The following is a 26,791-nucleotide window of genomic DNA, read 5'->3' on the forward strand; positions in this document are numbered from 1 at the left end:
GGGGAACAATGAGGCTCTCCCCTGACAAGGAGATTGGAGGACATCTGCAGATGTCCAGAGGTAAAGTCATGGACATATCATACACTTCAGCCGGAGGTGATGCACTGAACCAGAGCAAGTATGAGGAAAAGGAGAGTGAGTAGAGGACAGAGCACAAGTCGCATTGGTGTTCCTATGGGTTCCAGGAACCCATAGAGGAGATGGGAGGAATAATTTCAAAGGTCTAAAGGGGCTAAGTGTGAGGGTGGCCCCAGAGGTGAGAGGCAGTATGTTCACCGGAATCCTTTGGAGTTCCAGAAGCCAGCCTGTGGTGACTGAGGTATGAAAGCAGGAAAGGACAGGAAGACTGCAAGCTGGGTCTGGAGTTTAAGATGAAGACAGATGGGACCACAGCTTGAGAGAAGAGACCAGAAAGAGCACCTTCAGGGTGGAGAAAGGAGCTGCAGGGTGAAGGGGAGAAGGCCAGGGGCAAGGTGGGGTGCTGGCCAGGACTGAGAGGACAGGACATTTCCCCTGTCTTCAGAGATAGAGGAACCAGCATCTCAAAATATACCCAGAGTAAGTCAGCAGCATTCCCACCAGAAAATTCTAGAGGAGGGGAGTGGCAAGAAAAGAGGAGGCCCCAAAAGCTATGGTGTGCAGGGTCTTCTGGTGGCCTCCCAAGGAAGTGTTTGCTTTCCCCTGAGCGTACGAACTTCTGCCTGCTCCTTTATGGCTATATTCCCAGAACCTAAAACAGAGCTAAACACAATAGGTTCTAAGTAAATAAAAGTGGAGGGAATTGGAGAGAAATAAGAACCTGAGAGACTGGTTAAAGAACTGATAGAGAGGGGCACCTGGGTGGCTCAGTGGGTTAAAGCCTCTGCTTTCGGCTCAGGTCATGGTCCCAGGGTCCTGGGATCGAGCCCCGCATTGGGCTCTCTGCTCAGCGGGGAGCCTTCTTCCTCCTCTCTCTCTGCCTCCTCTCTCTCTGCCTGCCTCTCTGCCTGCTTGTGATCTCGGTCTATCAAATAAAAAAAAAAAAAGAACTGATAGAGATAATGGAAGACTTTCCAAGCTTCGACCCAATGGAAGATATTTCAAAAGAAAAGCCAAACTCACCTGCCTGCTACACAATCTGATCACAGACATCTTAAACAAAAAACAGTGGAGGAAACGTTTGCAACAAACTTGAGAGCAAGTGGCAAATAGTATATAAAAAAATTCGTACAAGGGGTTCCTGGGTGGCTCAGTCCGTTAAGCGTCTGCCTTTGGCTCAGGTCGTGATCTTGGGTTCCTAGAATCCAGACCCCATCAGGCTTCTCTGCTCAGTAGGAAGTAAAGAGACTTCCCTCTCCCTCTGCCCTTCCTCCCTGCTTGTGTGCTCGCTCTCTCTCTCTCTCTCTCGCAAATAAATAAATAAAATCTTTTTAAAAAATTTATACAGGGGCACCTGGGTGGCTAAGTCATTGAGCATCTGCCTTTGGCTCAGGTCATGATCCTAGGGTCCTGGAATTGAGCCCCATATTGGGCTCCTTGCCCAGTGGGAAGCCTGCTTCTCCCTCTCCCTTTCCCCCTGCTTGTGTTCCTGCTCTTGTTGTCTCTCTCTCTCTGTTAAGTAAAAAAATAAAAATCTTTTTAAAAATTCATACGAGGGGCACCTGGGTGGCTCAGTGGGTTAAAGCCTCTGCGTTTGGCTCAGGTCGTAATTCCAGGGTAACTGGGATCAAGCCCCACATCAGGCTCTCTGCTCAGCAGGGAGCCTGCTTCCCTTCCTCTCTGCCTGCCTCTCTGTCTACTTGTAATCTATGTCAAATATATAAATAAATAAAATCTTTAAAAAAATAAATAAAAATTCATACAAAACAATAAAAAAGATACTAGGATTCCAACAGATAAGTAGAAATGGACATGAATGGATAATACTCAGAAAAGAATATACAAAACATTTAATATCTAAGATCATCAACATCAGTGAAAGTAAAAAAAAAAATCAGTGAATATTTTTACAACATATATCACAGACAAAATATTATTATCCAGCACAAGCAGGGAGGAAGGGCAGAGGGAGAGAGAGAAGACTTCCTGCTGAAGCCTGATGGGGTCTGGATTCTAGGAACCCAAGATCATGATCACTTCTAAAAACTGATAATTAGTCAATGGTTAAATATCTGGTAAAAGATACTTACTAGAAACTCACAGAAAAGGAAGTCCCAGTGGATATAAACAAAGGAAGTCAAGTTCAATCTCATTAATCATCTGGAAATGCAAATAATACACCACATTTTCATACATTGTTAAAGAAAAACTCATTCTGAGACCTGTTAAAAAGGAAGGAAGACCATTCAGGAAGCCTATTGTAACAGGGGTATGTCAGTAGGGTGAGAGATCGGGCTGAACCCTGAATACAACAAAGACAGCTGGGGATTTATAGCTAAAGAGCAACTGAGGGGGTCAGCAGATGTAAGATTATTAACACTAGACATCAGAGAAGGGGGATTCTTGCTAAACTGTCCCTAACGGGGTTATCAGAGCTGCGGGATGAAGAACTTGACTAGATTTCAAAGGTGGGGGGGTGCTCCCTGAACTGATTTAATAGATTTACTTTTGTTGTTGTTGAAGACTTCATTTATTTATTTGACCAAGAGAGTCACAGTGAGAGAGGGAACGAACAAGCAGAAAGAGAAGCAGGCTCCCTACAGAGTAGAGACCCCAGGATCATGACCTGAGCTGAAGGCAGATGCTTAACGACTGAGACACCAACGCACCCCTAGAATTCTTTGTTAAGACTGAACTAGACAATGAGGCGCTGTACACACAGCCCTGATGAGAAGATAAATCGGAACAGCTAATTTGGAGCATACAGTGTTTTCAAAATTTATCTGCAAATTCTTTGACTCTCCTCCCTTTAGAAGGTAAAGAAAGGCCAATCCTCCTCCCCTTGAATGTGGAATGGGCTTAGTGACTGGGCCTTCTGAGGAAGAGAATGTGGCAGAAGAAAAAGCCTGTGCTTTTGAAGGCCAGCTCTTAAACGGTGTTGCAGCTTCTGTCTTGCTCAGTCTGTAGGAAGTGAGCCACCATGTCACAGAAGCAGCCCTAAGGAGAGACCTCCATGGAACTGAGACCAGGCCAGTACCGACTTGCCAGCCAGGCATGAGCTGCATGGGAGGCAGACCCTTCAGTCTTAGCTAGGCCATAGTCTTCTGAAGTCCCACATCTGCCTGGAACCTCGAGAGACATTGAGCCAAGATCTGGCTAAACCTCCGCTGAATTACTGACCCATAAAAAACAGTGAAAGATAACAAATGTTTATTAGTGTCTTTTTAAGCTGCTTGGCTCTGGAGTCATTTGTTATGCAGCATCATTAGATAACTAATACCCTAAAACAACTGGAAGTAGCTATTAACACTTATTTATTTTCTACATAAGATAGAAAATAAAGCCCCAATGATTTTATTTTATTTTTTCCCCAATGATTTTATTTATTTATTTATTTAAAGCCCAATCTCCTGCAGAGCAGGGAGACCAATGTGGGGTTCCATCCCAGGACCCTGCTATCATGACATGAGCTGAAAGCACATGCTTAACAACCGAGCCATCCAGGTGCCCCTACAATTTTCTTAATAACATTTTCTTTTCTCTAGCCTACTTTGTTATAAAAATAATGTATATAGTAAGTATAACATGCAAAATATGTTTATTGACTGATTGCATTATTGGTAAGAGCCCCAGTCCACCCTAGGCTGTCAGTAGTTACTCAAAAATTATATGTGGATTTTCAATAGTGTAGGAGTTGGCACCTCTACCCCCTGAGTTGTTCAAGGGTGCACTGAATAAACATCCTGCCTTTGACCTCCTCAATTCCATTCTCATACACACATAATCAACAATAATTTCTTAATATCACCAAGTAGTCAAGTGATCATGTTTCCCAATTATCCTACACATGTCCTTCTTTGTTGCTTCTTTGGGTGTTTGTTTTTTAATTTCTAATATATATATATATTTTTACTAATATATATATATATTTTTTAAAGATTTTATTTATTTATTTGACAGAGAGAGATCACAAGTAGGCAGAGAGGCAGGCAGAGAGAGAGGAGGAAGCAGGCTCCCTGCCGAGCAGAGAGCCCGATGCGGGACTCGATCCCAGGACCCTGAGATCATGGCCTGAGCCGAAGGCAGAGGCTTAACCCACTGAGCCACCCAGGCGCCCTCTAATATATTTTTTTAAGTAGGTTCCACACCCAGCATCCAGCCCAACATGGGGCTTTAACTCACAACCCTGAGATCAAGACCTGAGCTGAGATCAAGAGTTGGATGCTTAAATGCCCACAATAGCCAAACTATGGAAAGAACCTAGATGTCCATCAACGGATGGATAAAGAAGACGTGGTATATATGTACAATGGAACACTATGCAGCCATCAAAAGAAATGAAATCTTGCCATTTGTAATGATGTGGATGGAACTAGAGGGTATTATGCTGAGGGAAATAAGTCAATCAGTGAAAGACAATTATCATATGATCTCCCTGATACGAGGAATTTGAGAGGCAATGTGGGGGTTTTAGGGGGTAGGGAAGGAAAAAATGAAACAAGATGGGATTGGGAGGGAGACAAACTATAAGGGACCCTTAATCTTACAAAACAAACTGAGGGATGCCGTGGGGAGAGGGGTAGGGAGAGGGTGGTTGGGTTATGGACTTTGGGGAGGGTATGTGCTATGGTGAGTGCTGTGCAGTGTGTAAGCCTGACGATTCACAGACCTGTACCCTGGGCTAATAATACATTATATGTTAATTTAAAAAAAAGAGTCAGATGCTTAACCAACTGAGCCACCCAGGTACCCCTTAGCTTTTGTTCTAGTTTTTGTTGCTTTAAAGTTTATTTGAATCAAGATCCAAACAAGGACCTCACACTGCATACAGTTGGGATACCTTGAAAGTCTCTTTCAATCGCTGGGTTCCCTTCCATCTTGTATTTTCCTTCTTGTTGAAGAAACCAATTCCTTTGATCTGTAGATTCATCCAGACTGAGTTATGTAGTCTATAATGTGATTATTGCTGGTGGGTATGTAAAGTGCTCCCTTCTTAGAAAAAAGGTAAAAAATTGTAAAAAATTATGAGATGGGCCCTTAAGGAAAATTTCATACTTCAAGGGGGTACTATGCATTGATTAGAACACACTCTTCTCATCTATCAGATTCCAGTCTTTCCTTGCCCTAGCTGATTTACAACTGTACAATGTAGATAATAGCAATGCAAAATAATTCTTGTCCGTAGACATGCAAATCATGCTGGAGGGAGATTGAATTGATTTCCCTTCCCCACTGTAGGAGAGGCCAGTTTTGTCTCATTTACATATTCCTTATAATATTCCCCAATACTAAAAGCTGGTAAGATATTACCAGCTTGCTTGCTTGCTTTTAAGCTTTATTTATTTATTTGAGTGGGAGAGAGAGAGCATGAGCAGGAAAAGCAAAGGGAGAGGGAGAGAGAATCTCAAGCAGACTCTGCAGAGCATGGAGCCCGAAATGGGATTTGATCTCATGACCCTGAGGTTAGAGCCCTGAGATCACAACCTGAGCCAAAACCAAGAGTCAGACACTTAACAAATTGCACTACCCAGGCACCCTGTTTCCAGCTTTCTAACCAGTGAGTTAGTATCTGCATGAAAACTATGATTATACCAATTTTTATTTTATTTTTAAAAGATTTTATTTATTTATTTGACAGAGAGAGAGAGAGAGAGCACAGGCAGGGGGAGTGGCAGGCAGAGGGAGAAGCTGGCTCCCCACTGAGCAAGTAGCTGGAGGTGGGGCTCGATCCCAGGACCTGGGATCATGACCTGAGCTGAGGGCAGAGGCTTTAACACACTGAGCCACCCAAGCGCCCCATACCCTTTTTTTTTTTTTAAAAAAAAAAAAAAGATTTTATTTATCCATTTGACACACACAGAGAGAACTCAGAAGTAGGCAGGGAGACAGGCCGAGAGGGGGTGGAAGCAGGCTCTCTGCTGAGCAGAGAGCCTGATGCGAGCCTGATGCGGGGCTCAATCCCCGGACACCAGGATCATGACCTGAGCTGAAGGCGGAGGCCCAACCCACTGAGCCACCCAGGAAACACTGATTATACCCATTTAAAAAAAGATCTTACTTATTTATTTGAGAGAAAGAGAGAGAGCGCGTGTGTGTGCCCTTGGGAGTTCAGGGGAGGAGCATAGGGAGAGAGACAGGCTGACTGCACTGAGCACTGAGCTAGTTGTTGGGCTCGATCTCACAACCCTGAGATCATGACCTGAGGTGAAACCAAGAATCAGCTGCCTAACTGGTGGTTAGGTGATCTAATTCTACCTATTTTTTTTTAATTTTTTATTTATTTATTGGACAGACAGAGATCACAAGTAGGCAGAGAAGCAGGCAGAGAGAGAGGAAGGGAAGCAGGCCCCCCGCTGAGCAGAGAGCCCGATGTGGGACTCGATCCCAGGACCCCGAGATCATGACCCGAGCCGAAGGCAGCGGCTTAACCCACTGAGCCAAAGGAAAAACCCTTTAATCTGTATAATGGGTGGAATTCTATCAAATGTCTGAGCTTTCAAAAGTATGTCCCTGGGACCCAGGACCCAGGACCCATGTCTAGTGCCTAGGCTGAGGAAATCTTCTGCAACACTAGCAGAAATCTGTGCACAAGCATGTTTGTTACACCTTATCTGTAACAAGAAATCAAACATTCAGAATATAAATGTCTAAGAACAAGGGAATGCATAAGATACGACAGATTTCATAGATCAGTATATAATACTTTTTTTTTTTTAAAGATTTTATTTATTTATTTGACAGAGAGAGATTACAAGTAGGCAGAGAGGCAGGCAGAGAGAGAGAGGAGGAAGCAGGCTCCCTGCTGAGCAGAAAGCCCGATGCGGGACTCGATCCCAGGACCCTGAGATCATGACCTGAGCCGAAGGCAGCGGCTTAACCCACTGAGCCACCCAGGCGCCCCAGTATATAATACTTTTATTAAAAGTGTATTTTAGGGGCCCCTGGGTAGCTCAGTTGGTTAAGTGTCTGACCCTCGATTTTTGGCTCAGGTTATGATCTCAGGGTCTTGAAATCAAGTCAGACTCTGCATCCAGCATAGAGTCTACTTAAGATTCTCTCTCTCTCCTTCTGCCTCTGCCCCCATACCCTGCTTGGGATCTCGCCATCTCTCTTAATAAATAAATAAATTTAAAAAAAAAATTGTATTTTACACAGGTTACAATTGGTCCTATATAGATTTGTCCATAATGTGGTTTTATAATCTAAATTATAATTAAAATTCCCATTGCTAAAGGGTTCTCTATACTTGGGGATATGCTTATGCTATGATGTTAGGTTTACAGTACAGGATCAAATGGCATCTACACCATAACTTGTATTTTTTAAACTAAGGGGAGTAAGGAGAAAATGATAATTTATCAAAATATAAACAATGGATGCCTCTGAATGATGGGATTTATAATGTTTGGTCCTTTCTCAAGTTTCCATGTATTACTTTTAAACAATTTTTTAAAGGATTTTATTTATTTATTTGAGACAGAGAGATACAGAGAGAGAGAGAGAGCGAGCGTGTGCACATGAGCAGGGGGAGAAGCAGAGGGAGATGGAGAAGCAGACTCCCTGCTGAGCCAGAAACCTGATGTGGGGCTCGATTCCAGGATGCTGGGTTCATGACCTGAGCCCAGGGCAGACGCTTAACAATCTGAGCCACCCAGTCGCCCCCATGTATTGCTTTTAGAAGAAATAATCACTGCTGCTGCCCACGCAGCACCCCCTCCGCCTCCGTCCACACTCAGAAACGATTGCACGCCCTAGGCTAAACACAGTAGAAGGGTTACATTGGGCAGGTGCTAGGGTGGAAAGATGGGCAGGTGAGCACCATGCCTGGAGTGAGGAGGGGAATTGGAGGGGACTTCAAGTGCAACTGAAGGGAGACAGAGGCTTAAAGAGCATGTGCAAGGCTCCCTAGAGGGAAGGAAGTTTCATCTGCCTCAGAAGCTTCCAGCTCCCAGCTCCCAACTCCTGCAGAGTTCAGGATGGTATTCACAAAGTGTGACTAGTGACAGGATCCAGCAATGACAAGGTACTGTGCAGGAACTAGGAGGGCAGAAACTTAACCATCCTCAAGTGATATGGGATACGGGTCAAGCTTGGGCATAGCTTCAGCATCCTTCCCCCTCAGGGTCTAAACCTACCCACTTTCACACTGGGGGCCCCAGGAGGGTCTGCAGGGTTTGAGAGAGTGCAGATCCATTTCAGGACCCACCTTCCATTGGACTTCTTGTTTCCGGGAGTCTAGGAGGTCTGTGGCTATCTCTACATCCTCTCCTTCCCTCGTCACCCATCCAGATTCTAACTGAAGACCTTTGCCCTGGGAGTCACCACTTCTGGGCCAAAAACAAAGGGACAAGTAGAGATAGAGCTCTGGAGCAAATATCAAAGGGATATCCCTTAATTTTATTGCAATGACAAATTCTTGACAGTCAGTCTCCTGGCCTCTGTCTGTCTATGAATCTGTGTGTCTATGGCTCTATCAGCTTTCCAAAACCAGAGTGCAGATGGGGAAGAGATGTCCTGGGGACTCTATTCACATGCTCAGTGGGTTGGACATGATACAAAGTCCACCTTTTTCTTCCAGAGCCTCAGGGAATCTCATTTGCCTGAGGGTGTGACAACGAGGACTGGTTTTGCCGATGAGGTTGTGGGACCAGTATTTTCCTAAATTGATGAGCAGAATGTGTGGGGCCAAGGATCTAAATAATAAAATGCATCTGAAGCCGATATACAATATAGGATACACTATAGTCACAGCATTGGAAAGGTACTTAGAAAAGTATTTAGATGTCAACCTAAAAATGGGCAAGCTGGCTCAGTCGGTGGACCATGTGACTCTTGTTCTCGTGGTCATGAGTTCAAGCTGTATGTTGGGTGTGCAGCCCACTTTAAAAAAAAAGTTAAAAATGTGCAAGAGAGTGGTTATGGTTGTACAATCTTATGAATATATTAATAATACTAAGTAACAAACAGTAAATTGTTTAGTGTAAAAAGGTGAATTATATCTCAGTTTTTTTTTTTTTTTAACATGCAAGAGGGATATAGATAGGGTGATCTATCATGTCAGTTGGCCTGGGATTCCAGGGGATTGCAGGGATGCAGGACTTCCAGAGCTAAAACCCAGAGAGTCCCATGGAAACCAGAACAAGTGGATCATCCAAAATACAGAGTTTTAAAAAATTATTTTTAGGAGCTTGAACAGAAAAGTTTGAAGATGTGAAAAGCTCTTCTAGCAACACAAGACCTGAAACACTGTGGGCAAGAGGGGCCCCTCTGGGAAACCTGCTCACATTCTCTCTCCCTGTACTCCAACCCGCCACACCCCAAGCTCCTGTCTGGGATACTGAGCCACTGGGTGTACACAGCCTACCCTGGGCTTGGCACTTATAGGCATCAGTAGAACCCATGTTGGCGACTGCCTACATGGCACTTGTGTACCATTGGTGCTTAGGATTTTTGCCACCTACCCCTCACCCCAAACCCCTAAGGTGCAGACAAGGGCCACATAGATTCCATCCAGCAGAACTCTTATCCTCCTAAAATTATCCTCAGGCCCCCCTACCCCTTTGCATCCCACCTCCAGCTCACTTGCCTCCACCCAACAAGTTTGTGGACTTTGTTCAAACAGGACATGGCTTTTGGGCCAAGCAAGACTGCCCATGTCCGGAATTTAATAAATGTGGCTTAGACTTCTTATATCACCACACCCTACAAAATACAGTGGGATATGAGATTCCAAAAGTCTAGTGGAGAGAAGCAGTGAAAAAAGTCTATCTGGTCACGCTGTAGATGTGACGCTGTAAGGTAGTGGCGGGAAAGCGGAGCCTAGATCATGTTGGCACAGTACTTGGCCCACAGTAGGTGCTGAGAAATAGTTAATATATAAACAATCTCTCCATGGCATCTGCTGAAGATTGCTAGCAGCTTGGCCGAAGGGTGCAGATCTCGTGGAGTTGGTAAGGCTAGCACACAATAGGGTCACACGAAATTCGGGTGGCCAGCGTGGGCCTGCTATGGGCAGTATCAGGAATGCTACGAAGCCATGGCTCTCCCACACCTGTTCTGGTCAGCCCCGAGTCCCCATCCCCCGCGGCATGAGCGCTGGGAGAAAGGCCAGGGCTCGGGATACTCCCGAGGGGAGCCACGGAAAAGTCTCCCCGTGGGGCCCGGAAACTCCATTTCCCACGGGCCCATGCGCAGGACGCCATTTCCCACAATTCCTGCTCGGCTTCCGGCGCGGCGGAGGAGCCTCCGACGGCTTCCGGGTTTGGGCCTGGCGCTGCGGTAGAGGCGGCGGCGGCGGCGGCAGAACGGGACGCGGGCGGAGCGGAGCGACCGGCATGGACGTTTCGGGGCAGGAGACCGACTGGCGGAGCGCCGCCTTCCGGCAGAAGTTGGTCAGTCAAATGTAAGTAGGGGCCGGGCTAGAGGGCAAAATCTCCGGACCTTCCCCTCAGCCCTTCCGCGCGCGGAGGGCGAGGCCGGGGTCGGACCCGCGGGAGACCTAGGGCGATCGGACCCACTAGGGCCTGGGGGCGCCGAGAGGCCGAAGTCTCCCGGGACTCTTGTGAGTCCCGGGCGCCGCTGAGCCCTTGGCTGTCCCTTCCGTTCCTGGCTGATACAGACTGTTCGTTAGCTTTCCCGGGGCCGAACTCTGCAAACCAGCGAACCCTGGCTTATGAGTCATCGTCCTGAGCGTTCTCATTCGTCATTTGTGTGCTTTGGTTGCAGACTTTCCCCTGCTTTGAATCACACTGAATTCGAAAAAGGAAAGGGGCAGCCCGTGGCGGCTTTAGCAGATGTGGATGTTTTGTGATTCGTCTTTGGGAAAAGCGCATCAGAGTGAGAAAAAGAGATTGCAGGGGGGGAAGGATGGAAGATGAGGTTGGTAGGCTAGGTACTTGGGACTGTGGGCGGTGGGGGATGGAGAATCAACGGGTATCCTGTCTCCCCCGCCCCCCAGTCCAGCCCCAGTGTGGATTTTGCGAAGGGTGGCAGGAAGAGGCTGTCAGGAAGCAACCGTCCGTTGGGAGGAGGGAGTGAAAAGCTGGTGTTAATACCTCTTCCCCGCAGTTTAAGCTGCTGAACCCCTCAGTGCAGGGGGTGCCGGTGCGCTCTAGGCTTCACCTCGTGGAACTCCAGCTCCTCGCCACCCACTGCTTGTTTCATTTAGCAGTCTTTTACTGAGCGCTAGCCACAAATTTGAGAGAGCCCCTGCCCTCAGGAACCGCACTACCATAAAGAAGCAGTTACAGTATAGTCTTTCTCCTAGAAAAAACTGACAGTTTTCTTGAGCAGGGCAGAAGGAGCCTTCTGGAGTAGTAGGTGGCTAATAAATTGAGCCTTAAAAAGACAAGTAGGAGTGTGAGAGGCCATCATTCCAAGCTGAGTAGTAGGGAAGTTTGAGCTCTCACTGCACTGGAGGACATTGCTATAGGCTGAATTCTGGGGATTGAGGAGAAAGGAGGTTCAGGAGATGGTAATGGAATGAGGGTGAGCAGGTGCTGACATGTCAGTGGTGGGAGTGCTGTGCTGAGGAGTTGGCATGTTGCCTGCTTTGAGGTAGTGAAATGCCAGAGTTGGGAAGATTCCCGGAGTCCTTGGAGGTGGATCAAGAATAGAGTAGAGAGGGGCGCCTGGGTGGCTCAGTGGGTTAAGCCGCTGCCTTCGGCTCAGGTCATGGTCCCAGGGTCCTGGGATCGAGCCCCACATCGGGCTCTCTGCTGAGCAGGGAGCCTGCTTCCCCCTCTCTCTCTGCCTCTCTGCCTACTTGTGATCTCTGTCTGTTAAATAAATAAAAAAATTTAAAAAAAAAAAAAGAGTAGAGAGGCCAAGTTAGGCCATTGTGAGTTTTGAACTCTTGGGGTTTGGGGACCTTTCATTTTTCATCCCTGTGTTCCTACTGCTAGTTCACTGCCTGTTGCATTGGTCCATAAAATGGTTGTGGAATGACCTACTAGTCGGCAAGAGATTATAAAGGCCTGCACTAGACAGTGGTGGAAACTGAAAGAGGAAGACCACTCCAGAGAAAGGGGAGAGCAAGCATAGAGAGTCCTTGATGACTAAACTAGATGCCGGGGGTGGAGTGCAGCAGCGTGGAAGGAAGGAAGTGGGATGGAATGCTGGGAAGCTTCTTAGTACAGTGGAAGGCGTGGGGACTGTGGAGTTGGTGGCTCTGGGCACTGATGTGGAATAGTCTGGGGACAATTCTGCAGATACTGCAGAATCAGTGAACATTGCGTTTGGTTTTTTGGGGAGGGGGGGTTTGATCCCCTGGAATTGTCTATAGATGAAATCTTTTTTTTTTTTTTGAAGGTTTTATTTATTTATTTGAGAGAGTGAGAGAGTGAGCACAAGCAGGTAGAGGGGCAGAAGGAGAGGGAGAAGCAGGATCCCAGCTGAGCAGCAAGCCTGACTCAGAGCTTGATCCCAGGACCCCGGGATCATGACCTGAGCCAAAGGCAGATACCCAACCAGCTGATACACCCACCCATGTGCCTCCATAGATGAAATCTTGAGGTATAGCCCATTTCAGGGCTCCCCAAGAAAAGCCTTCAGGGCAAAGATTCTTCTTTGGGTTTGGGGAGACCAAAGAACCAGAAGAATAAGTTGCCATCAGAGGAAATTGGGGAGGGGGGAGAGTCAGAGGGCAGGAGGGCAATTGAAGAGTCTCTGGGTGTCAAGGACTGACTGGATACTTCATAATTCAGCTTCTTTCTGCTTTTGGGCAAGCTAGATTCTTTCCTTTATTTGCCAGATTGCTGCTTGCGTATCAGTTTTTCTCTTGCTGCATAACAAATGACCACAAATATAGTAGCTTAAAGCAACACAGGTTTATTACCTGGAAGTTTCTGTAGATGCAGGGTCTAGGTGGACTCAGCTGAGTCTTCTGCTTAGGGTCTTAGAGGACTGAAATCAAGATGTTGGTTAGGTGTACATTTCTTCCTAGAGGCTCTGTAGTAGAATTTGCTTTCAAGCCTGTGCAGGTTATTGGCCAAATTCAGTCCATGCAGTTGTAGGACTGAAGTGTTTTTGTACCTTACTAACTCTTTGTCAACCAGTGGCCCGTGTTTGTTCCTAGAGACAGCCTGCATTTGGTCTCACACTTTCTGTGTGGCCCCTTTGGCTGGGTTCTTTGGCTATATCTTTCAGACATCAGCCAAGAAAATTCTCTAGTAAAGACTCAGGTTAGATTGGGTCCACTCAGATAATCCAGGATGATTTTCCTGTTTTAAAGTCTGTAACTTTTATTCTATCTGAAAAGTCCCTTCTGCCATATAATGTAGCATGTGCCTGGGTTCGTGGGATTAGGGCATGGACATCTTTGGGGAGACCTTCTGCTACCCCTGCTGGGATAAGCAGTTTCAGAGATTGTCTGCCTGACATGATGTGGTGTTCTCAGTTCTCAGATTTGTCTGTTTTCTCTCCAGGGTTCACTTTGAAAGTCTTGATTCTTGGTGCCTTGATTTGTTGTGTGCACAGGTTTAATTCTAACTTCCCTGATATTTATGTTGTTGTTTGAAGGTGGGGTCTTGGAAATGTTTTGAACCCAAGTAATTTGTATAGATAAGGGAGTAAAGAAAGCATAGTGAAGCACTGGAGAGTTTCAACAAAAGGAGAAGCATCTGATAGCTGGTTCACTGTCTCCACCCGGCTCTTGAGTATCTATCAAGAGAGAACAGTGCTTGGGATCGCAGGCCCAATCCTCTAGCCTCTTGGCTACCATGAGAAAAAGCAGTTTTTATTTGGAGCTGGTTAGGAGAGACCTCGAGGGGACTCTGTATAGCCTCCTTCTTAGCCCTCCTCTACCTGCCCCTCATCTGGACCCATCCTGGACTGTTGCCTCCCCCTCGCTCACTGCTGCCCTGCTGAAAGCCTGCTGGTGGCTTCTCTTAACATTAGAACAAGACTCCAGATGGCCCACCCTCCCAGTCCCTCACCGTGGCCTGGCCTAGCCACCTCTTCTCAAACCCCCAGTTTGCTCCTGGTCTTTCAGTTTCTTGAACATTCCAAGTTTCTTTGTTTGTTTGTTCTTTCTTCCTCCCTGCCTTTTCTTTACGCAAGTTATCGTCAAGTCGGTTCTCAACAATGGGTAGACTTCCCTCCACTACATTTATCACCAGTTTCTCTTCCTTTGCTTTAGATGTCTGCTTAAATAACAAATACTCCAGATCCTTTTCAGCCTACCCTGACTAAAGTGGGTCACCCCCTCTGATATGTTAGATCTCAGCCCCTTGTAGTTTCCCGTAGGACCCCAGTCCCATGAAGTGTGGCACCATGCATATGAAACACTTGTCAAAGTGTGTAAGAGGAAGTCTTTTCCTGAGGGCTGTATGTGCCACCTCTTGTACAACAGTGGTCTTCTTTACCTGTGCCAGCGTGCATTGTGAAGCTCTGGAAACCCCACTTTCTCCCCTTGTTAGCCAAGTGACCGTGGGCAGGATGCCTAACCTTTCTGGATCATCTTCCTCATCTGTGAAATGGCTGGAGTCCAGCTCACATGGGAAGGTGTCACATGGAGTCTGTGTCACAGGGAAGGGGTGTGTGTGTGTGTGTGTGTGTGTGAGAGAGAGAGAGAGAGAGATATGAAAAGATCTTCACCTGAGCCCTAGCAAATACCTCCTTCTTAAATTCTTATAGGAGTAGGAGCCTTGGAAGGTGAAGGTGATACCCCCAAGCCTAGTTAGAGAACTTGATGACACTTGAAGGAGCCCGTGGGGAGGGTAGTTGTGACAGTGTTGGTGAGTTCAGACCATCTCTTCATTGACCATCCATTCCCCCCGCAGTACTGCAGGAGAAGCCCCCCACCCCCTTTGAGTTCTCAGGCTGGCCTTTGTGGGCCTTGAGCCTTCCTGGGGGGGATTGTTGGGTTAGTGTTGAACACGTGTCTGGTCTATAGGATCCTGGAGAGCGAGCGAGTATCTGTAGTAGCTGGCACTGCACCTGAGATAGAGTGGGAAAGCAGTGAATGAATGAAAGGACTTCGTCAATCCATTCTTCCCATTCTTTTATATTTTTCTGCCATCTTATTCTTGAGACTTTTATGCCTCCCACCTCTCAGTACAGCAGATTGCACATATAGACTTGAAATAAATAAATGTCTGTTGGGCTGAACAGATTGCAAGGGGGAGGATATCCGGGGGATGGAGGGTGGAAGGGCAGTGTGGATCAAGGCTCTACCAAGTTCCAGGAGATCAGGAACCATGGAGCAGAGTCAGGGCAGGCAGGTTAGCCACCCCTTCTGGTGAAGCCCGCAAAGATGTGACCTCCAGGTTGGGACCTAGGAGATGCCGAGCTCTCTGCCTGGACTATAAGGAGAAAATTGAGTGCCTTTATCTAGAAACATAATGAAACAAAGCAAAAAAGACACAAAAAAACAAAAAACAAAAATCCATAAGGAAAAAGAACAGGTAACTGAACAGCAACTTCCAAGGGCCAGGAGAGGCCTTAGGACAGAGGGGAGCCTGAAACTTGCATGTCTAGATTCTGCCTGTGGGTTATGTTCTTTTTTTTTTTTTTTTTAAGATTTTATTTATTTGAGAGAGAGACAGAGCACAAGCTGGGGGAGGAGCAGAAGGGGAGGGAGACTTGGACTCCCTTCTGAGCAGGGATCCTGACATGGGATCGATCTTGGGACCCAGGATCATGACCTGAGCCCAAAGCAGACACTTAACCTACTGAGCCACACAGGTACCCCGTGTGGGTTATGTTCTGTCCTCCAAGCAGATGTGAGGGAGTCTTGGCTGAGCCTTTTCTGTGGCTTATTCCACTCAGGCCTCCGAATGGCCCTGTGCCCTGCTAGTGTGATTCTGGCCCTTGTTTTCCAGTGCAAACTCTTGAGCCGCACTGCTTTCTTCATTGCCTGATTGGTAGCTAAACAACTGGGCTGGCTTGCAGCCTTCTGTGTATAATCCACCCCTATACGTCCATTCCCTGAGGCCAGGGGCCCATCTCTCTGACCGCCTTCAAGCCTTAGTGCCCCTGATGGCAATCAGGAAGTGATTGTGGAGCCATTGACTTTAGAGTCCTGAACCTTGGCCCTACTGCCTCTTGACCAGAAGTGACAGTGACCTGAGGGGATGTGGGCCCTCATCTGCTCAGGGGTCAGAACTTTCTCCACAGCAGCAACGACAGCAGCTGACATGAACCCCCACTGCAGGCGTTGACCTGTGTTAGCTCATTGACTTCCCATTTGCGCTGTCACTCAATGTATTTGTTACTCCCATTTTTAAGATGAAGAAACTGAGGTGTAGAGGAGAGGTCACTGTTGCTATAGTTATACCCTGCTTGTTGGAAATGAATGCTTGCTGAACCACAGCAGGACAAGAGAGGCAAACTGCCTTTTAATTTTAGAAAGAGAGGTCGTACCTTTTAGAAGTAGAGGGAAATGGCAGCTGGACATTAACCCAGGCCAAGTGCCAGTGGGCATCCTTCTGGCAATTTGAGCAACTCCCTGTGGGTGAGGGGGACCCAAACAGTGGCAGAAGGGCTAGCCAGCAAGCCTCCGATGATCTTTGGCTTCCGCACAGCCTATAGAGAGCCTCCTGACCTCACCAGCTCCCTTTTTTAAGAGACCCCACCCACCTACCACACCTGCAGCCGTTATAGCATTCCTCACCGGAAGTCTTCCAACTCTTACTGCCGCTTGTAACAGGGTGGCTGTTGTTAGTCCAGGCTCTGTGTGGGGCATTCCCTGGTGGTCACATAATCATCTCCCTGTCACTGTCACTTTAAAGCATTCCTCAGGGCAATAATGTTGATTACATACCAGAGGGTACATTTTTTAAGGAATGTAATGCATTTTAAAAAAACTCAAAATGGAAAATTTGAATCCTAAAACCAAGTAGAGTAGTGGTTTTTTTTTTTAAAGATTTTATTTATTTATTTGACAGATCACAAGTAGGTAGAGAAGCTGGCAGAGAGAGAGGAGGAAGCAGGCTCCCCGCTGAGCAGAGAGCCCGATGGCAGGGCTCGATCCCAGGACCCTGGGATCATGACCTGAGCTGAAGGCAGAGGCTTTAACCCACTGAGCCACCCAGGTGCCCCCCAAGTAGAGTAGTTTAAAGACTCCATGCCCATGTATCCACATTCAGCTTCAAGCTATCAATTCTTGCTTCATGGACTCCACCCCCTGCCCCCAATTATGTTTTTGCTGGCAATGTTTGAGTGGCCGCCCACCAACTGTGGGTTCCACTCTGAGCCTGATTCCTTCCTCCAGGGTCTGCAGCCCCTTGTACTAGCTGCGTGTGGATCCTCAGAAGAGCCCAGCTCTTCTTTGCCCTGGCTGTTCTGCATCCTGTTTGTTTCCTCGCCTGAGAGACCCATCCCTCCCATGGCTCAGCATTGCAGTCCCATCCCACTCACCCTTCCAGGACACGAGGCCACCCGCCACCTCCCTCCTCTTCACATACATTCTGTGAAGAGTTACCATTTTGCACTTGAATTGTTTGAACACTCATTTCCCCCGGTCTGAATCCCTTGTGGGGAATCCCGCGTCGCAAGGAATGCTGTGGCAAGTGGATTCCCGAGCAGCTCCAGAGGCCTGTTCAGTCCCTGTGGTGATACTGGTTTAACCTAATGGGTGTTCACTTCAGAGTTGGAGAAAGTCTTTTTTTTTTTTTAAAGAGTTTTTTTCCTGGGCACCTGGGTGGCTCAGTGGGTTAGGCCTCTGCCTTCGGCTCAGGTCATGATCTCAGGGTCCTGGGATCGAATCCTGCATCGGGCTCTCTGCTCAGCAGGGAGCCTGCTTCTTCCTCTTTCTCTCTCTGCCTGCCTGTCTGCTTGTGATCTCTCTCTGTGCCAAATAAATAAAATCATTTTAAAAAAAAGAATTTTTTTCCTTTTATTTTAATAAGGGTTTTTTTTTTAAAGATTTTATTTATTTGACAGACAGCGATCACAAGTAGGCAGAGAGGTAGGCAGAGAGGGGCAGGGAAGCAGGCTCCCCGCTGAGCAGAGAGCCTGTTGCGAGTCTCCATCCCAGGACCCTGGGATCATGATCTGAGCCGAAGGCAGAGACTTTAACCCACTGAGCCACCCAGGTGCCCCTATTTTAATAAGTTTTATTAATTTAAGTCATCTCTACACTCAGTGTGGGGCTCGAACTCATGACCCTGAGGTCAAGAGTCCCATGCTCTTTTGACTGAGCCAGCTAGGCACCCTAAGATTTTATTTATTTATTCATTCATTTTGTGGAGCCCAGTGTGGGGCTTGAATTCATGACTCTGAGATCAAGACCTGAGCTGAGAGCAAGAGTCGGATGGACACTCAACCAGCTCAGCACCCAGGTGCCCCTTATTTTTAAGTAATCTCTATGCACAATGTGGGGCTCGAACTTACAACCCCAAGATCAAGAGTTGCATGCTTTTCTGCCTGAGCCAGCCAGTTGGCCCCCCAAGTTGGAGAAAGTCTTAACACCATGGGAAGACACAGGCAAAATGACGTCCTCACAAGCTGCTACCGGAGGCACATAAATGAGGCCATTTTTCTGGAAGGCCTTTTGGCAATGCTGTTTATTCCAGTAAGCTTAAAATGTCTACTTCCTTAGGCATTTCCTCCAAGGCAACACTCAGAAGAGTGTTCAGAGCCTGTTTCCGTGAGGATGCTCATATTCACATCAAGTCAGGAGTGGGACAGGGGGACATAAGCCAGCAATGGAGCTCGATTAGATTTGTTGTGGGAGCTGGAGAGGGCAGGTTCAGTGCTGTGGTTAAAAATGACATGGGGAAAAAAAAAAAATGACATGGGAGGGGTGCCTGGGTGGCTCAGTGGGTTAAAGCCTCTGCCTTCAGCTCAGGTCATGATTCCAGGGTCCCGGGATCGAGCCCCACGTCTGGCTCTCTGCTCTGCGGGGAGCCTGCTTCCTCCTCTCTTTCTGCCTGCCTCTCTGCCTACCTGTAATCTCCTTGTCTGTCCAATAAATAAATAAAATCTTAAAAAAAAAATGACATGGGAGAGGGGTGCCTGGGTGGCTCAGTCAGTTAAGCTTCTGACTCTTTTTTTTTTTTTTTCTTTTAAAGATTTTATTTATTTATTTGTCAGAGAGAGAGGGAGAGAGAGCGAGCACAGGCAGACAGAGAGGCAGGCAGAGGCAGAGGGAGAAGCAGGCTCCCCGCCGAGCAAGGAGCCCGATGTGGGACTCGATCCCAGGACGCCGGGACCATGACCTGAGCCGAAGGCAGCTGCCCAACCAACCGAGCCACCCAGGCGTCCCAAGCTTCTGACTCTTGATTTTGGCCCAGGTCATTATCTCAGGGTCCTGAGATTGAGCACCGTGTCAGGCTCCCTGCTTGGTGGGGAGTCCGCTTGAGTTTCTCTCTCTTTGGCCCTCCCCCTGCCCTTGCTCATGCATGCACTTTCTCTCTCTCTAAAATAAATAAATTAGTGTCTTCCAAAAACCAAAAAATGACATGGGAGGGACACCTAGCTGGCTCAGTTGGTGGAGTGTGCGACTCTTGAACTCAGGGTTGTAAATTTGAGCCCCACTTTGGGTGTAGTGATTACTTAAAAATAAAATCTTAAAAAAAAAAATGACATGGGAGATGTTCTATAACCCGTCAGTGTTCAGAAGAGCAGGTTAGCAAGCAGAACACATGGTCCAGAGTGAGGTGTTTGTTTGTTTGTTTTTTAAGAGAGAGAGACTGTGAGAGAGAACGTGAGAGGAAGAAGGTCGGAGGGAGAAGCAGACTCCCCATGGAGCTGGGAGCCGGATGCAGGACTTGATCCTGGAACTCCGGGATCGTGACCTGAGCCAAAGGCAGTTGCTTAACCAACTGAGCCATCCAGGTGCCCTGAGTTTTTTCTTTAAATTAAAGATTGTATTTATTTGAGAGAGAGAGTGCACAGACAAGTGGGTGGAAGAGCAGGGGAAGAGGGAGAAACAGACTGCCTGCTGAGCAGGGAGCCCAACTCGGGGTTTGATCCCAGGATCCTGGCATCATGACCTCAGCCAAAAGTAGATGCTTGACCAACTGAGCCACCCAGGCGCCCCTGGAATGAGTTTTGTTAAATAGACACTGTTACCTGGTTATCTGAATAATTTTCATTTTTTGGTAACTTTCTGAGTACACGTGTATTTTTGTTAACAATAAACATATGTTCCTTTTGTAGTCAGAAGTCTTGAAGAAGAGGTGGGCCCTGTTTGCACATGAGGAGGAGGGAGCTGTGGCCACAGATAGCTACCATAAGGTGGAAAATCACATGTGCTCTGCCTTCAGGGTGGGTGTCCTCCCTCAACAGGTCCCTGAGTGCCATCACAGCCTTCCTAAGATAATTCTTTTCTTTTTGCCCCTGCTTGGAAGCATTCTCCTTTCAGTCTGAAACTGTCCTTCCAGATGGCCTTCCTGCATGCTGGTATGAGAGCCCCAGCCAGATGCTCCTTCCTCCATGCCAGGCCCTCTGATTTCACTCTTTCCTGTTCTTTCTCTTCCCCATTGGAGGTTTGGCCTTGGCCTCATCTTCTCCTGGACCCTGATGGCTCAGCTCGTGGCAGTTTTTTGCTGTTTTTATACTCATTTTTTCTTTTCTTTTTTTTTTTTTTTTTTTGCCTTGCCAACAATATTATAAATTCCTTGAGTGTAGGACCTGATCTTACACTTCTGTATCTCGTTGAGCTCCTGGCATGGTGCCTTGGCTTGGATAAGAGATGCATCATAATCACAGGTAGGGTGGTGGAAAACAGTGCTGGCTTCTTCTCTGATGGCCTTCCAGGGCTTTCTCTCATCAGTGCTCCTCCATATTGAACCACTTCTCATTCAGAGCCTTTTTTTTTTTTAAATGGGAGACATTTATTTGAAGATTTGAAGACAGGGAGTCCACAGTGGTTATGAGGTGGTTCTCTTTAACAGATAAATAAATGAATACCCAGTCCTGGAGAACAAAGAGGCTACACTAGAAGCCCAGGTATAACTATCTTGAACCCCGCCCTGAGAGGGAGATGCTCCCTTCCACTTTAACAATGACTCTCTTGCTAACCTGGTGGGGGTTAATAAAGATCACTGATCGAATGGATTAAGTATCTTGAGGTGGAGTAGCTGTTACTCAGGTCAGTGAGTCCTTGGAGAGGACGTTTGACCTCTGGAAGTCCCCATTATCCTTACTTTGAGCTTTTTTTTTTGCGACTGTTCCAAACATGCAGAGTCGTAAGGATGGTATATGGTACTAAATCCCTCTTATTTACCTGTGCTCTCACACACGTCTTGGTGCTCGTACTTGGCAAATAGCAGCCGAGTTCTGTCTTGCTCCCTCCTCCGTCTGGACCCTGTTTCCTCTTAGCGCTTGGCTACACAGGCTTCTCTGCCTGGGACTCTGCTGGAGGTATGGGGAACAGGAGTGACCCGGCTCCTGGTTAGCCTTTGACCAGAGCCACTTGCATCCAGTCCAGGGAGGGAAGTCTGGAGGTGTGTAAGAGGTGCTTGTTGGTTAAGAGGTGGCTCTTGTGCCTCCTCACAGTCCTTCTTTCTGCTCCCCACCCCTTTCCAACTTTGCTTCAGTCCTGGGGCACCTGCTGACTCAGTCGGCTGTCTGTCTTGGGCTCAGGTCATGATCTCAGGGTCCTGAGATCAGCCTCCGTAGGGCTCCCTGCTCAGCAGGGAGTCTGCTTCTCCCTCTCCCTTTGCCTCTCCCCTTGCTTGTGCGCAGGCTCTCTCTCAAATAAATAAATTAAAAATCTTAAAAAAAAAAAAGAGCCAGAAAAACTTTGCTTCAGTCCTCATCAGAGGTGGTGTTTGAGGAGGTGATCTAGCCACTCTGTGTGGAACAGAGCTCCTGTTGTAAGGTAGAAAGAATGCCAGCTTTGCCTTGAGAAGCTGTCTATGATGGATAACCCTGGGCCCCAGGCTGGGGAGGATTCATTCCTATGAAAGTGCAGAGGGAATCACCTCCAGGTGCTCTTTACTCATAGTTCAGGCACAAGGCCATTCCAGCCCAAACCCAGGGATGGAGTGGGCTTAGGAGCTCTGGTTGTCTCACATGAGAGTTTTTTTTTTTTTTTTTAATTATTTATTTATTTTAGAGAGTGTTTGTGCGTGCACGTGCATGAGCTAGAGCACAAGCCAGGGAGGGGCGGAGGAAGAGAGGGAGAGGGAGAGAAGCAGATTCCCCTCTGAGCATGGAGCCTGATGTGAGGCCGGACCTTAAGACCCTGAGATCATGACCTGAGCTGAAATCAAGAGGTGAAGGCTTAATTGACTGAGCCACCCAGGAGCCTGGTGCTTCTTTATATTAAAGTATAAGAAACGCACCTCAGTGAATGACACGGGACTCATCTTCAGCATGGTGCCACCAGATGAATGTTTACTCATGTAGATGCCCCATAGCAATAGCCCAGGCCTGTGTCTGGAACAGGCCTGGAACTGTGCAGGCTCCTCCTTGTGCTTCAGCCAGTACAAATTCTGCTCCACTCTCCTGGCTTCTGGGCCGTGGAGACATGTGTTCTTAAATTTCCTGTCATTGGAGTCATAGCGTGTCTGGCTTCTTGCGTTCAGCATCATGTCTGTTCAGTGGTTCCTGTTTATGCCATGTGTTGTCTGGACATGACTCCACCCCGGGTTCCTTTCCTATCCTATGCCTGATGGACATTGGGGTTAATGCTAGTTGTTGGTTATGGGAAGTCAGTGCCAGGGGTGTTTGGGGGTCATGTCTTCCGGTGGTATATGCACTTAGTCCCTGGGCCGCACATTGAGGCTGGGTTGAGGGGTGTGGCCTGAATTCAGCAGAGCTGTGTCCGCCTAACAGTTTTCCCAAGTGGTAGGTACCCATTTACATTCCTACCAACTATGTGGGGGAGTTCCTCTTGTCAGCCATCCTGGCCAACATCTGGCATTGTCAAGGGACCTGCCTTTAATAACAAGAACCCTTGTTGGTTTTGAAAGCACCCTCCAGTTTGAGACCTACTGGGTGCCATGGCAGTGGGAACAGAGAGGGTGATTGAGGAGGGAGAGAGCCTGTACAGAAAGCAGCTTTAGAATTTGGTGACTGTGTGTGTGTGTGTGTGTGTGTGTGTGTACATGCAGGAGGAAGGGAGGAGAGAACCACAGGTATGCACCCTGAGGGAGATGGACTGTGATCCTTTGCTGCTTCTGAGGGGTGGGGTACCAGGTGATGGTTTGTGGAGTGTGTAGGGGTGTCAGCCCTTCCAAGGAGAGAGTCCAGCAGCCGGGGATGGTGCAAGGAGAAAACCTGCAAGGGCAGTCAGCTGCAGGAGTGACGTGGGTGTGGGTGGCAGAGGAGGCTGAACTGAAGGCCCTGGTGGCGGCTGTGGTGGGCACCTCAGATGTGTGGAGAGACTGGGGTAAGACAGTGTGGGCACAGGAAGCCAGTCCCAGCAGCTTGGGCCTGCCTCTGTCGTAGGTTCCGGTCCCTGTGTTCAGGACTAATGGATGCAGCATTTAATTGCTTTTCAGAAGACGTTGTAGAGGATTTCAAAACAGGAAGATATTTTCGGTAGTAGTTGTGCCATAGATAGCCATTGGTTACAATTTGATTTTTGCCTTCCAGTCCTGTTTCAGTGGATAGGTACCTTGATATGTATGTATTTTAAATATGTAAGTACATGCATATACCAGTATTTTTGAAGTGGAGTTAGATTCGAGTTCAGTTTGAGTTTTGGCTTTTTCACAGCACAGATTGCGTTTGTCTCCTGGGGTATGACTGGCTGGGACCCGTGTGCTTATGTCCCTGGTTCGTGCACAGCATGGACACAGCTGGGCTTCTGGCCAATGGGACTCTACCCATAGTTGGGCTCTATCTCGGTAGTGAGGGACTGGACTGCTGCGAGAGCAGATTTCTTGACTTTTATTGGGTTGCTGCCCTCCAGAGAACCAAGTTTCTTCAGGCTGGGGAGAACTCTGCAGACGGGGGGACTCAGGGTGCATGGTCACTCCCTGCGTGACCGCCAGGACGGCCTCACGGTGGGGCACTCTTAGGGGTAAGCCCCCTTCAGGCTACTCTGAACAGTCATCCCGCATACTTGACAGGAGCATTTTATTTACTATCTTGTTAATAACAAGTTCCATTATGGCCTTTTCCAAACATTCACAGAGGTGGAAATATAAGAATGATCTCTCAGGTACTTGGGAGAGTTAGCAGCATACGTCCAGTTTCAGCCATCCCTCTCCTCCCCCTCCTGGACTATTTTCAATCACATTCCAGACACCATATGATTTCAGCTGCCAGTCCTTGAGTGCAGATCTGTAGAAGATAGGGCTTTTCTCTCCACCAGATACCACAAAATCATGTGAGATAAGCATTTTAATAAATTCTTGGGCTGGCAGAGAGTGTCCTCACTGCATGGTTGCCTGGTGGTGAGTGAGATGTGCTGGGGGCTGGAACTGGGGTTGCCAGTGTGGTCTCAGCCCTGGAGCCCAGAGGCCAGCACCTGAACAGGGATCTTAGGGCCTCTCGGCTCCTGGTCCTGTGGAGGGCAAACCAGCAGATTGGAGTAAATGACAAAGCTTGTGTCATCTTCTGAACCAGCTCAAATAACAACATGCCCTTTTAAGGGCAATGGTATTCTCTTTAGTAGTTCTTCCATTGATCTAGTTCTTTGGGGATTGAGAAATCTTTTTTTTTTTTTTTTTAAAGATTTTATTTATTTATTTGACAGAGAGAAATCACAAGTAGACAGAGAGGCAGGCAGAGAGAGAGAGAGGGAAGCAGGCTCCCTGCTGAGCAGAGAGCCCGATGCGGGACTCGATCCCAGGACCCTGAGATCATGACCTGAGCCGAAGGCAGCGGCTTAACCCACTGAGCCACCCAGGCGCCCGGGGATTGAGAAATCTTAAGAGCAGAATTTGGAGAGCTTGATCAAACCAAGAGGAATGCGAAAAGAAAGTGCTCTCAGTCTCTTGTGTTTGTATGATTAAGAAATTTCTTTCTGCAGGACTAAAATACTCTTTCCTACATGTAGGTGGCTGGTTCAATTCTGAAATACATATTTTTATCTGGTTAGAAAACTTTATGTTTCTTCAAAAAGTCAGAGAACCAGAATGCAGAAGGGTGCTGACAAAGACGAGAAAGCAGTCACAGTCTGGGATACAGTTTGGCAGACATGCTCACGGCTGCCTGTGAGGTCAACAAGGCCCACTCCCTTTGAGGCCAGGTGTTTACATTGGTTGCTCTTGGGGATTGAACAATTGGTGTCTGGTCATTTCCTGCCTCTGAGATGAAAGCACGTGGGGTGCTGGGGCAGTAAATCGCTGCTGGGGAACCGAGAGAAGGGGAAACCAATGGAGACTCGGAGGCTGCTCTGGAGCTTTCTAAGGACTCTATGAAGGGAAGACCCACCGAAGAGTCCTTTGGCCAAGGGCCCACTGGGGCAGTGGTGGAATGTGTGGTAGACTTTTCAGGATGCTCCAGAGGTCAGAATTGCCAATGAGGTATGAGCATTCTGTCTCCAGGTTGCCTAAGTCTGGAAGGTTTAGAAAGGTGAAGGAGGGGCACCCGGGTGGCCCAGTGGGTTAAAGCCTCTGCCTTCAGCTCAGGTCATGATCCCAGGGTTCTGGGATTGAGCCATCACATCAGGCTCTCTGCTCAGCAGGGAGCCTGCTTCCCCCTCTCTCTCTGTAAGCCTCTCTGCCTACTTGTGATCTCTGTCAAATAAATAAAGTCTTAAAAAAAAGAAAAGAAAAGAAAGAAAGGTGACGGAGACCTTTTTTTTAAAGCAGTCTCTAGGCTCCAGATGGGGCTTGGGCTCCTGACCCTGAGATCAAGTGTGGATGGTCCTCTGCCCACCGAGCCAGCCCTGCACCTCTAGGAGGCCTTTGTTAACATACAGCACTCACTAAGTATTTCTCTATGGCACACTTTTTATATGCATTTTGTCATTTAACTTTTAATTCTTATTTTATCAAAGTAATATATAGATACATAAAAGTCAAGTAGTGGTTTAAAAAAAAAAAAGCCTGGGTACCTGGGTGTCTCAGTTGGTTAGGCCTCCAGCTCTTGATTTTGGCTTAGATCATGATATCAGGGTCTTGAAATTGGCCTTATGTTGGGCTCTGTACCCAGTGGAGAGTCTACTTGAGATTCTCTCTCTCCCTCTGGCCCTCCCCTAGTTCGTGTGCTTGCTCTCTCTCTTCTCTCTTTCTAAAATAAATAAATAAAATCTTCAAAAGCAAAGAAGAAAAAAAAAAACCCAAGAAACCGTGGTGGGTCTCCATTCGCCCAGTCCTCCCCTGTGACTCTGCTCTTTCTTCTGGCCTGTGCCTGTGATTCTGAGTAATGTGCACATGCTGCTGTCTTGGGTCATCACGTTGGTGAGTTTCTTGAATTATGTATTGACTTTCTCTGTAGCTCCCTCTACATAGCCATTATCTCTGCTGCTTCCTGTTCTACCAGTATTTTACCTCCTGGGTAAATCTGTAAGGAATACTTATGTTTTATGCCTAACCAAATGTTACTCTACAGACGACCTTTGTGGCATGCTAGTAGTGACAAGGTTTTTTTGTTTGTTGGTTGGTTTCTTTTCTCAAGAATAAAATGGCCTTCTTAAAAATGTGCCCAGTTTTCTGTGTACTTGTGGCTGACTTTTCCTGTACCTTCCAGGAAGGTATTAGCTATCCTCTGTGCTGAGTGCTGCCAGGCTGCCTGTCAGCTCTGGCTCTTTCCCTGGGCCTCCCTGCTGGAGCTCTCAGGGCACAGGCCAGGGGCTGCCTTAGTCTCTCAAGATGCACGGCTCTGGGGCTAGGTTTCTGGTTTTCTGTATTTCATGGTATCTTAA

The 26,791-nt window shown here is 47.4% G+C and overlaps 1 protein-coding gene across 1 annotated transcript in view; it reads left to right on the forward strand.

Annotated features, from left to right (window-relative positions):
• Window positions 1–10,352: 10,352 nt before the first annotated feature.
• MED15 (mediator complex subunit 15) overlaps window positions 10,353–26,791 on the forward strand; it is a 67,833-nt gene continuing 51,394 nt past the window's right edge. The window contains exon 1 of the mRNA XM_044243747.1: window positions 10,353–10,480. Coding sequence (XP_044099682.1) covers window positions 10,413–10,480 — 68 coding nt within the window. The 5' untranslated portion in view covers window positions 10,353–10,412. The remainder of the gene's footprint in view (window positions 10,481–26,791) is intronic.

Source organism: Neovison vison, chromosome 3, assembly GCF_020171115.1.
Source record: "Neovison vison isolate M4711 chromosome 3, ASM_NN_V1, whole genome shotgun sequence".
Taxonomy (NCBI): domain Eukaryota; kingdom Metazoa; phylum Chordata; class Mammalia; order Carnivora; family Mustelidae; genus Neogale; species Neogale vison.